The sequence below is a fragment of the Carassius gibelio genome, chromosome B10, assembly GCF_023724105.1.
Source record: "Carassius gibelio isolate Cgi1373 ecotype wild population from Czech Republic chromosome B10, carGib1.2-hapl.c, whole genome shotgun sequence".
Classification (NCBI taxonomy): Eukaryota; Metazoa; Chordata; class Actinopteri; order Cypriniformes; family Cyprinidae; genus Carassius; species Carassius gibelio.
This window is the reverse complement of record NC_068405.1, coordinates 11,184,703-11,197,383: the sequence shown is the minus strand read 5'-3', so window position 1 is coordinate 11,197,383 and position 12,681 is coordinate 11,184,703. Positions and strand designations below refer to the sequence as shown.

The following is a 12,681-nucleotide window of genomic DNA, read 5'->3' as shown; positions in this document are numbered from 1 at the left end:
CAAAACCTCATTTTTGATTAGTAATATCCAAGAATTTTAAAGCTGATTTGATTCTACTCTAAAAAACATCAATGGAAAGCTTGTTTATTCAGCTTTCAGATGAACACTGACCTTTATGACTGGTTTCAGTGTAGGGTCACATATTTATGTGATTTAAGATCATGATTCTTAAATGTGGAAAATCATAAAAATGAACAATGACTAATGTGTGTCCAGTGTGTTGAATTTCCTTGTCTAACAATTGTTGAAATATTTAATGTTACATTAAAAAGTGGAAGTTCATTCACCACTGTGGATCTTCTAAATATAAACTCTAAAGGAATCATTGTGCAACACGCTGAAAACTGGCTCATTTATTATTCACTGCGCATGATGAAGAGCATCATAATTTCAGTTTGATTGAATCATAATAACCCTTCACCCCTTTTAGTCGACCTTTAGACACAAAGACTTCTTATAAAGACTCAGCCAGCTCCTGGTAGAAGCACGAACCTTTGACTTGACCGGTGACACGACAGTGAGCTACGGGTGAGGTTTGCTTTCTCCGTCAGAAGTCATTTTTGTCCCAAGCGTGTATCCGTACTCGGAGCCGGTGAGTAGATGGCTGATACATTATTATGCTTTTCTCTGTATTTGTTACATTTGTATCAAGCTCGTATTACTTACAGTGCGTATGTCTTCACATCGTGTTTTAAAGATTTCCAGACCGGAACGGTCCTCGTGTCAGTCAAATACAATTATATTTTCCCATGCATCGAATTGCCATTTATATTCTAAATAATACTCGATTCTCTATGTGGTGTTAAGTTCGCACGATCAAATAAATGCATTTGTTTGAGTTTCACTGTCCTCGGTAACTCGTTTAAATGCCGTGTCCTACTTTCGCAGTACAATTACACAGCCAGCCAACGCAAACACGCTCCGCATTGTTCCCATCGTTAGATTGGCTTTTTTATATTTTCGGCCTCCAAATGTTCGTATCGCTATTTCACGCTTGGGCCAGCTAACAGTTTGACTGTTTGTCATTTGTGTTGCTGTCATCATCAAATATTACGTAATAGGTTTGACACCATGTTGATGACGTCACCTCTCTGCTTGAAGTCAGAAGTCATGTTTTACTTGCTGTTTGCTTGTCTTGCAGTATTCTTGCATCTATTATTTAATTTTATTTTATTTATGAATCAGTGACGTGACGGATTTTTTTGTCCAGATTAAATATATAAATATATATATATATTAAAATGCATAAATTTTATAGGGTTTTTTTTATAGGTTTCCCCCATTTCAGAATGTATTTGCGATATAGCTGTCTGGAGGGTCTTAATTTTAAAACATTTTGGTTTCTTTCCGTCCTTTATTAAATTTTTTTTTTTTTTTTTTTCAAAAAACGAACCTTCCCAGAACGTTTTAGTGATGTTTTGTGACAACTAAAAATGATTCAAAGCCTACTAAATGTTCCCTGCTGGTTATTTTTTGGTTTTATTTTTATAACCAGCAACAAATGTTACTTGAACCGTTCTGGGAACCAAAAATTCTTAGCTGGAAGGTTAAAAAAAACTCTGAAATTCTAAAATAATTATTTAAATCATTTGAAATATAGTAAAATGGTTTTAATGTTATATTTGCAGTCTATTGGTATTGGCGTGTAGTCCCTCATGTTCTCATCATGAATGTTGTTGAGCTGTATGAACCGGTCCAGCACCACTGGTTCTACAACCAGCAGACGGACTCCAAAGACTCCTGGCAACCCTTCAGCAGAGAAGACTCCCAGCGGCTGGAGGAGGCGTACAGTCGAGGTTCCCATTGACTTCTTCTTAACAAAACCCTAAAACCATTGGTTGGTGTTGATGAAAGTATAGTTTATTAGATCATGGCACAGGTCCACATGTTTGAATGTTTAACCATTATGTCTGATTTGTCTGCAGTGGGTAAAAAAGAAAAGGATGAAGTAGTAGTGGCTACAGATGGAAGGAGGTATGACGTCAGGCTACGTGAAAGGCAGCGTTACTCCGTGTATTGGGAACAGAAGCCCGCCGAGGTCAGACGCTGCTCCTGGTTCCACAAAGGCAACAAAGACTTGAACTACACTCCCTACAGTGAAGATCTTAGCGATTTCTTAGAGGTCAGAAAAGACAGATTTTCTAGAACAAATCAAAATCGTCCCGTTTTTAATGCTTAATCATTTTTCTATATTCATAAACAGGATGCCTATATGATTGCGATGACCCTAAACGAATGGAAGCAGAATGTGGAGCTCCCAACAGGGGACACTGTGATCCTTCACAATCCCAAGGTATTGCCTGAATGGAAAAACTAATGGTAAAAACAGACACTTCTCTGTTCACAATTTACATTCTGTGTTTCTCATTGCAATACCTCAGCTCATGATGCAGTATCCCAGCAGCTGCAAAGAGTTTCCCCCTTCCCCGAATGAACGAACTCAACCCAGGACACTAAAGAGAGGAACTGAGAATATTCCAGTTGAGATACCAGAGGGTAAGTGTATTAGTGTAACTATCAAAATCTATTAAAAATCCTGGTGACTTGCCATTTTATGGCATCGTATAGGCATGTTTCTGTTTCTGAAAAGTAAACTACCTAATATTGGTCAGTATTTCTGGTGCAGAAATACTATAACCTTCATGTAGGTAGCCCCAGAACACATTATGACAAGCTCATCCATGATGGCAGCTTGAGAGAAATGCTGATAACAGATATACCTATTTCATTCAATACTATATCAAACCCTCTTAGACTGTTTTACTTATTATGTTTATGCTGTGTATTTTTGAAGCATCATACAGTTAGCTTAGCAACATCTAAACATCTATTACAATTGTTCAGTCACTCCGAATGAGAAGCAGTATTTGTGTTACGATGCTGCCTTAAAAGGTAGCTGTCTCTATAGGCAGTAGACGGCAGGGAAGCTCACCATGTTTTTGTGGATTGTAATGTGTTGCTAACAATATCTGTCTTTTTGTTATAATTTTTTTTTTGCTGTGTTTTTGCAGGAGAACCAGAGATGGTAGACCACCTGGTGTTCATGGTTCACGGTATCGGTCCGGCCTGTGACATACGTCTCCGTGGCATTGTCCAGTGCGGTGAGCCTTTATCTAAAACAGAATACATTGTGTTTGATTGGTTCGCAACAGTTGAGCTGTTAGCAAGCCATGTTTATGACACTTTTTTTTTTTCTTATTTCTCTGCGGCAGTGAATGAATTTCGAAACGCCTCCAACAGCCTCCTCAAGAGCCACTTCAGGCAGAGTGAGGGCTCGTGCATTATTGGAAGGGTCGAGTACCTTCCAGTCAACTGGCACAAAGTCTTGCATGGAGAAACTATAGGAGTTGACAAGTAAGACATTGCCTATTATTGTATTCTGGTCATTCCGTGTCAGCTCAACCAGAGGTTGATACAGAAATTATCTCTGGAATCTCTGGGAAAAAGCTGATATTTATAGCACTCGTGCAGGTATGCTCTATGCAAATGTTTTGATAGAATGAAACAAGATACATTTTTACAAGAAAAGTATCATCCTTATGCAAAGTGACACACATTTGGTTTTTGACTACTGAAAATGTGTCCAATTTAACCATTTACTCTTGGGGCCATATTGAGATTCCAATCTGCTTTCCGAAAAAATGAAGATGCCAAAAGGAAAGTTTAAGACCCGGTATCTAAAAGGGCTCTGTGTAACCTCTGTTTAAAAAAAATAACATTATTATGCTGCCTTCTTTCCGAAGTAATTTTTACTCCTGTAATTTGGCTCCCAATCTCAGGTGAAAACTGACATTTAGACTCCCCTCTACAAAATAGTGTTTTACTCTGTAAATATATGTCCATGACATTTTGGCCTTCATCATTATACATGTTTATCTTTCTTTAGACAAAATACTGCAAAAATCAAATATTTGGGAAGTAAATAAAATTGTATTGATTTGACATGGAATGACCCATTAATAAATGTACTTTAGATGTATAATACACACATAATTATTTTACTGTTTTATGTCTATTTGTAATAGAGACATTGAGAGAATCACTCTGCCTAGCATTAGCCGCCTGCGTCAGTTCAGCAACGACACAGTGCTGGACCTTTTCTTCTACAACAGCGCTACATACTGTCAGACCATTGTGGACACTGTGGCCTCCGAGATCAACCGTTTGCACAGCCTCTTCCTCCAGAGACATCCAGACTTCACAGGACACGCTTCCCTGGTTGGACACAGCCTTGGTACAAAGTGTTAACTGCACTTTTCAGAACAGAATATTTTGGTTTGGTGATGTAATAAGAACCTGTACTTAGGGACGGTGCAGATATTTTATGTCCATTATAATAATGTGTCATGTTTCACACAGGCTCATTGATTCTGTTTGATCTCCTGACCAATCAAGAGACTGATGCAGATGGCACACCTCATGAGGTCTGTACCAGTTTTGTTATTGATTTCATTGAAATAAAATAAAATATAAATATAAAATGGGGATATTACATATTACAAATCGAAGTATAATGTTTACTTAAACTAAAATTGAAAAAATGTATAATAATTAACAATATATAGAAATGCAAAAAAACGGACAAAAAGATAAATTAAATTAAAAAGAAAAATTCTATATAAATTAAAAAATAAGCTAACTCACACTATTAATAAATTCTATATTAGTATATAAACAATACTAAAATAACATTAGTTTGCACAGTAACTATCTTTGTCATGATATATTATCAAATAATTATTTAGTAATAAACATAATTGCATCACTGTGAATGGTTATTGTCTAAAATAGTACAGTACGCTTTGAGAATCATAACATCCAAGTGTCTCAACATTAATTGTGAATTTTAATGTCACTAATAAATAGTAACTAAAATGTCTTTGCAAGACATTTTGACTAGTCTAATAACTAAGAAAAATTATTTTATTATTATTATTATAAGAGATTTTTAAATAATATATATTTTTTTATATTTAAAAATATATAATAAATAAATTATTTGTTTACAAACATGTATATTAAATTGCAGCTTTTGCACCTTATGCATTAGATTTGGTTTTAAAGATAATTTCTGAAGAATGTATTTGTGTGGTCTGCACAGCTCCGTGAGGACGCTCATGTAGACCCAGGCTGCGGTTCCTATGAGAGTCTGGAGGAGGTGCTGAAGGGCCATGGGTTAGAGGAGCACCTCAATACACTGCACAGAGAACAAATGGATATGGAGTCCTTGGTCAGTGTTTTTCTTTTTTCTTTTTTTTTTTTCTGAATCACCAATAACACACAAAACACAACACTCCAGTTGTTAATTTTCACCCTTCTTACTCCAATTAAATGCCTTCAGATGCTTTGTTCAGAGAAGGACCTAAAAGATATCGGAATACCTCTGGGTCCTCGCAAGAAAATGATGAACTGTGTGAAGAAATGGAAGGTAATTCCTGGAGTCCTTTATAGCCCTGTGTTTGTAGGAGCTTATGGCAGAAATGGAAAGGTTTGCAATGTAGCTTTAATAGTGTGCAGTTTCCTCTCCACACCCAAAAATGGAAGGGAAGACAGATAAGAGTCCATTGTTTTAGATTGGAATGTCTGTTTTGACACTTTCTAGTAACTACTTCTTGAACATCCAACAGCACTCTAGATCTGGAAGTGGACATGCAGCCCAAAATGAGACACACTCCCCAAGTCTAGGGATGAGAAATGAACATCACACCCCCACCACTAGTGCGGTTGATTATCAGCATTTTGATGTTGGCATTGGACAAGTAAGTTATTTATATATAGATATTTAAGCAGCACAACTGTTTCCAACATGGATAATAAATCAGCATATTAGAAAGATTTCTGAAGGATCATGTGACTCTGAAGATTGTTGTAACGGCTGATGAAAATTCAGCTTTGCATCACAGGACTAAAATATATTTTCAAGTGTATTAAAATAGAAAACTGTTATTTTAAATTGCACTAATTTTCACAATATTACAGCATATTTTATTACATTAAAAGACTTATTGATTTCAAATTGAAATTGTTAGAATACACAGTTACAGACAAATCTAATAATAAATAAATTGAGTGGAAATAATTTGTTTTTCATACATTAACTATTTTTCATATATCATTTAATCTCATCTATAAAAGTATTTGTTTTTATATTGGTTTCTGAATGTTCTTCCAAGTTTGGGCTGCTATTGTCTGTTTTTGCCAAATAACAGCATATTTATTCCGCAGGTATCCATCGATTATCCTCAGTTAGCCTTTCATCCGCAGGCGTTCTTTGCCATGGGTTCACCCATAGGAATGTTTTTAATTGTTCGAGGTCTGAAGAGGATAGATCCTAATTACAGCTTCCCAACCTGCAAGAGTTTTTACAACATCTTCCATCCAGTAAGACACTCTCCAAAACACTGAGAACCATAAAACTTCCTTAGAGCTCTGTTCTTACACCTCGAATATGATGTGTGCAGTTTGATCCAGTGGCGTATCGAATTGAGCCTATGATTTTGCCTCAAGACATGGACTTGCCCCCCATGTTGATACCCCATCATAAAGGCAGAAAAAGGATGCACCTCGGTATGTCAATAATAATACTGAGATTAATAAACCAAGAGTTTTTATATTCTAAAATTACTTAATGTAACTGAATGAAATGTTTTGATGCTTGCAGAACTCAAAGAAGGTTTGACTCGAGTCAGTTCTGATCTCCTGGGATCACTACGAATGGTGTGGCAGAGCATTTCTCAGGTCCCAGCGCCAGCGCTCGCAGAGGGTGGAATCAGCTCCATGACCCCTACAGATGAAGCAGAAGGTATCTAATGAAACTTTTCTTGATTCAGATATTTAAAAATCCACCTCATATTTTGAATGTCCCTTCTTAAATTGTAATATTTTTGGTGCAGTGTCACCAATGGAGCAGGAGGAAAGAAACTTCCCCAAGGTGGGGACGTTGAATCGTGGGCGTCGTATTGACTTTGTCCTCCAGGAGACACCGATTGAAAGTTTCAATGAGTACCTGTTTGCCATACAGAGCCATTTGTGCTACTGGTAAGAGAAAATCTTCCATGACACTTGCTATGGTGTATTGTTTATATGCTCTGAAATCTATCATTCATTCTGTTTGTTTGCAGGGAGTCTGAAGATACTGCTCTGTTGGTTCTGAGAGAGATTTATGGAAATATCCCAGCGAGAAACACTAATTTCTGAATGTTATATACCTTTTGTACTGTACAACTACCTTTAAAACCAGTCCACAGTGAGTTGGTTCGCTCCTCACATTTTAACCAGCCAGCCAATAAACAACCTTAAACTTTTTTTTTTTTTTTTTTAATGAAGAATTTCAAATTGGAACCCCAATTGGCCTATTGCCAGGAATTGGGATATTGTTGCAGGATTATGGACATTTCATACGCACAATAAACTTTTGTGCAATAATATGCACTGTAATAGAAACTTGCATTTAATGTGTAGCCTACGTATGTAACTTTGGTCAGTGTTTTCTAATTAATTTAATTAATTAATATTATACATTTATAATGTTTGGATCTTTGTGATGTGTTTTTTATTATTATTATTATTATATTAAACTCCCAACACTAAATTATTTGTTGTGACGTCTGTATCTAGTTGTTAGACATTCTTTAGATACCAACACTGTTTCTTTAAGGCAGAATTCACATCATAGCCACCGGGAAGTTCGTTCATTTCCCATTTATCCGTCTGGAATATTGCGCCACACATTACCAAACATCCCTTTTCCATACAGAGGCACGAACTGCCCTCCTTCACACAGCCAATGAACACAACAGCATTACGCCGTCAGGATCTACGAGACTTTCATTCCGTCTCTTTAAACGTCCCGCTACCTGAGGATATTCAAACTAAAGGCTGAAAAAAAAGCAAGTTAAAGATGTCCAGCCTTTGAAAAAAAGGTGAGAAAACTCTCTTATCCAACAAGAATGTTACAGAAATGTTCCCTTTTTTCTAATCTGCTTGGAGGGAATTCCAAGTTGAAGCCGGTGATGTTGTGTTTCATACTCGCTCTGCTCACGAGGCAGAATCGCTCGCCTGTCAGAAGTTTTAACATTTGCTCTCAGTGGAACAAACATTAATCAGTTTCTTATTAATATTCCGTTAAATCAAATGGAAATTGAATTCGCTCATCTTAGAATGTTCGCTTTTCAACAATCGAACGCCTCGTTTTTTTTTTAAAGTATAATCTTTCAATGAGTCAGTTTAACTAAACGAGTTCTTTACGAGTGGGACCGAGCAGTTCTCCAGTCAACTGTCAAACTTGGTTTCAGTCAGATATGTCCGTTTCGTAAATAAGCCTGGGATCGTAAAGAACATTTTAAGGGAATTATGTGCATTTTTTTTAAGTTAAAGAAAACTTATAAACGGATAAAGAACACGTATGCGCTCTCCATTTGCGCTATTTAAAGTGATAGTTCGTCAAAAATATAAAAGTTCTGAATCTGTCATCTTTTATTTTTTTATTCTCCCTTCTGTTGTTCCAGCCCTCTATGGCTGACTTTGATTAGTGGAACACAAACGGAGAAATTTAGAAGAATGTTAGAGACTGACAGCCGCAGTCAGCGTTCAATTTGATTACAGAAAAAGTTATTAAAATGACCGTGACTGAGGAAAAAGCCATGAAGTTTTGGAACAACATGACGGAAAATAATGACAGATTTTTTTTCATATTTATAATAGCTTATATATAACACTATTAAACACTAATGAAATGTTTAAATCAGTACAAGGAGATTAATCTCTTGAGGGTTTTCACAGGTTGAGTCACTTCATTTAACTTTATTCTTTAATGTTTATATTCATCATGTTTATTCTTATTTCTTGTTTCTCATATATCCACCGTGTTCCTTGCGGACATTTTTTACTTCAGAATGCTTTATTACTTCCATGGGAACATATTTGTTTCCCTAACCTATCCATGTCTTGTATGCTTAACTCAAGTCACGCTTTTTGAATCTAATCCAAACTTGGTCATATTATTGTGTCTCAAAAAGGGTGCCTTTGTTTTCACAATTATGCCATTTGGTCCCCTCACCAAAATGTAAAAAGCGAGTTAGTGGGGCTTAACATGCACCAGTGCACAATTTTTATAATCCTTCTGTAGTTGAAGTCCTGCGTTCCTTAGTCACGTGGTTTGCCTGTTCATGGAAATACCTGCATCATCTTTAATCGTCAGAGAAGGAAACTTTATCTGGGATATGCTGATGAAAATGAAGAGCTGAACGGACTCATTACATGATCAGTCATGTGTTAACCACTTGGAAAAAAAAAAAGACCTCTGCATTGAAGTCAGTACGGTAATTGTGTCTTAGCTTTATCCACTGATGCATAGGTCAATTCACTCTCTAGGCTTGTACAAAGAAAGTTATACAAGTCCCCAAACTAACCACGTTCAGAAAGCTTACATCAGAGACCCTCCCGCTTATATAAAGACTGTTTTTCACATTGTTGAGGTATCGAATCAAGAAACTAGGGTGCGAAAATCCAAATTTAACTAAAATATACAGGCTCATATTAAACACCTGGTGTATGTTTTTGTTAGAAAAAAAAACTTCATGTGCTTAATGGAATGAATTTGAATACATTTAGCATTACATCACTTGCTCACCAGTGGGTTCCTTTGCAGTGCATGGGTGCCGCCAGATTAAGAGTTGATTAAAAACATCATCACAATAATCACACACTTATGGATTTGTTTATTAAAAACACACAGCTTTTCGCTTCACAAGATGTTCATTGATGGACTGGAGTTGTGTAGAATACTAGAGGATTATTGTCATGTTTTTAGCAGCTGTTTGGACTCTCATTCTGACGGCACCCATTCACTGTGAAGGGTCCATTGGTGAGCAAGTGATGGTATGATACATTTCTCCAGATACATATCTGTTGCAAGGAGGAAACAAACTCATCTACATCTTGGATGGCCTGTGGATGACAATTCTCAGCAAATGTTCATTTCGGGTGAACTGTTCCTTTAAGTGACCATCTGGCTCACAAGACCATTACATGTGGATCGCGTCATCTTGGCTCGGTTTTCTCTTTTCTTCCTAGTATTTCCAAGTTTCTTAAGGCAGAAGGGTGAGGTCACACCTAAAAACACTCATTGGTTGGAAATGTCGAGTCTTGTGCCTCTCAGTCGAGTTACAGTGCTCCAGGATGAAACTGAGTTCTAATCTTGTGAATCTGAAGCAATATCTTTCATGCACGCATACTCGGATCTCGACCCCCACAGTGTGCAGTAGACTATGTAATCGTCGCTTGTTGGACGGAGGATGTGGAAAGATGTTAAGTCAACAAAGGGCAGTTTCCCAGCCTGAGATTGCTCATGGTTTTGTGCCTCCGAAAAAGAATGTAGAAAGAGTCCCGACTGAAGAGAATGTGTCATGTTCCTGACCTCTAGTTCCGCTTGTTGCATGGCAACCGCGTAAACACACATAAGCAGAATCTTATATATGGATTCTCTTCAGCTTTATAGGGCTGTTTGGTTCTTATTTTCAGAAAAATCTTTTTGTGGTTTTTTGGGGTCCAATAAGTGAAGCAAAATACATTGACATTTTTTTTCTAAGTATTTTCCATGTCTATCAGCCTCATGTGCTTTAAAGGACTCTCTACTATTAACTTTTTAGTAAGTGGTTGTCTGTTTTCATAGACTCAAATTTGCCTATTTGCTCGGCCACACCACAAGAGGGCAGACTTTATCAGATTCAGTCATCACGCCTTTCTATAAGCGTTCACTGAAAATACTGTGAACACCCCGATTCAGACAGATTTGGTCTTTATTATGATATCTAAAAGTAATTATTACATGAGAGCCAACCAAGAACCAAAAAGTATTTAAATTTAATTAATTTTCTCAACATTTGTCAACAAAAATTCACTATTTTTTGTATTTTTTTATACAGAATTCACTTTTTTTCTGCAGGTTCTTTCTTATTTTACTGATAATGTAATGGTAGCTAGACAGAGAGTGTGCCATGTTTGTTGTTGTTTATTAGAAAGCTAGAATAAGAAGTCAGCCAGAGCAGAGGTGAAATGCAAAGAGTAAGACTTTATATGTGGAGTTGTTAACTGGTTGTGGATGAAGAGTGTCTTCGGCTGCTTTTTGGTTATTGAGACGTTCTGTTCTTTGACAAACCAGCCAACAGAATGTATCTCTCAGCAACATCATTTCAGAAATGTTCGGTGGTAGCACTCCGCAGCAATGTGAGATCTGCAAATTTAACTAAAAGTGTGTCAGGTACATGTGAGGGGAACCTTCAGCTGAAGGCTTTGCCTGGAGCTTTTTCTTTTAAATGAAAAGTTGTTTTGTGTAATGTAATGACTTTTAAATGTACTGGAAGGTATAAAAAATGTTATGTTGGTTTATTCATTTGTCTAATGTTCATTTAAGCTTCTGTAGTATCATTGTAGCTTTCGATGTGAAGATCGTATCAAGATTTTGCATGAAGGAAACTGACAGTTATTTTAGGTCAATTCTTTTTATTTTTATCCGTCCAGGTCTTAAATAAAAAGTTCACTTATCAAAACAAGTCATAAATTACTCACCCTTATGCATTTTGAAACTTATATGACTTTTCTGGGGAAAACAAAGGACATGTTAAGCAGAATGTCCAAGATGCTGTTTTCCATACAATAAAACCCTCCTGTCATTCCAAACCCATACAAGTGTCTTTCTCATGTTGATCACAAAAGAAGAATTTTGAAGAACCAAACAGTTGTTGGTCCCCATTGACTTCCACAGTAGGTAAAGAAATACTATGGAAGTGAATGGGGACCATTTAGAGAAGGCTAATAAAAGGCTAATAAAATAGATTTATGACCCCTGTAAGCACTTGTGGAGAGCGATTATCTCATGTTTGGACCGGCAAAACTGTCCCATTCATGATTCTATTGTTCTCACGAAATTAGCATTTCACACATCAGCCAGGTATGACACAAAATCCTCATCATTATTCTTTTATCATTATTCTTTTGTTTTTATTCCACCATTACTATTAGCTTTTGTTCAGGTATTTCAAGGTTTACCAAAACACAAAGCTCCAATCTCGCTTCAATCTCAGTAAACATTTACCCCACTATTATCAAAAGCCTTACTATAAAAATACAACAAAACATTTTCTTACGACCTTGCGTGAATTATCATGACAAAAAAAATTATGAAGAACTGCACCTGCCATTAGCTGCATTAGAGCTAACGTTAGCGTCAAGCTACATATGACTATTTATGAGTCTTTCAACTGATGCACAGTTTCAAGTAAGAGTGTGATGTTTAACGTGCTGTGGAAGTTGAGGATTTTTGACAGCATTAAATTTCAGTCTTTTCCTCACACAAATCTATTATATGGTTTTTGAGTCCACATCCCCTTCTATTGTGTGGAAAAGAGCAGCAAGAACATTCTTCAAAATACATTCTTTCATGTTCCATATTTAAGTCAAAGAGGTTTGGAATGAGAGGGAGTAATTGCTAACATTTTCAATTAGATATCAAGCCTATCACCACACATACTGCTGTTCTTTTCCTTATCTGCATTCAGTCTTCCCAAACGAGAGCCTTTTATAGAACATAATGTCACATTGTTTTTACCTTGATGTGGTCTAAAAAAAGATCAGCTAATCAGATTTGACCCACATGTGAGATTGAACCTTATTAAGTCTGTC

The 12,681-nt window shown here is 36.5% G+C and overlaps 1 protein-coding gene across 1 annotated transcript; it reads left to right on the top strand.

Moving 5' to 3' along the window:
- Positions 1-426: 426 nt before the first annotated feature.
- LOC127966834 (phospholipase DDHD2-like) lies at positions 427-7,594 on the top strand. The gene is made up of 17 exons (XM_052568128.1): positions 427-592; positions 1,629-1,796; positions 1,926-2,122; positions 2,204-2,293; positions 2,382-2,496; positions 3,012-3,101; positions 3,213-3,354; positions 4,026-4,234; positions 4,360-4,424; positions 5,102-5,230; positions 5,342-5,428; positions 5,628-5,759; positions 6,226-6,381; positions 6,462-6,567; positions 6,662-6,802; positions 6,894-7,038; positions 7,122-7,594. The coding sequence occupies exons 2-17, from the start codon at positions 1,667-1,669 to the stop codon at positions 7,195-7,197; spliced, it is 2,010 nt and encodes a 669-aa protein (XP_052424088.1). The 5' UTR covers positions 427-592; positions 1,629-1,666; the 3' UTR covers positions 7,198-7,594.
- The last annotated feature ends 5,087 nt before the right edge of the window (positions 7,595-12,681 follow it).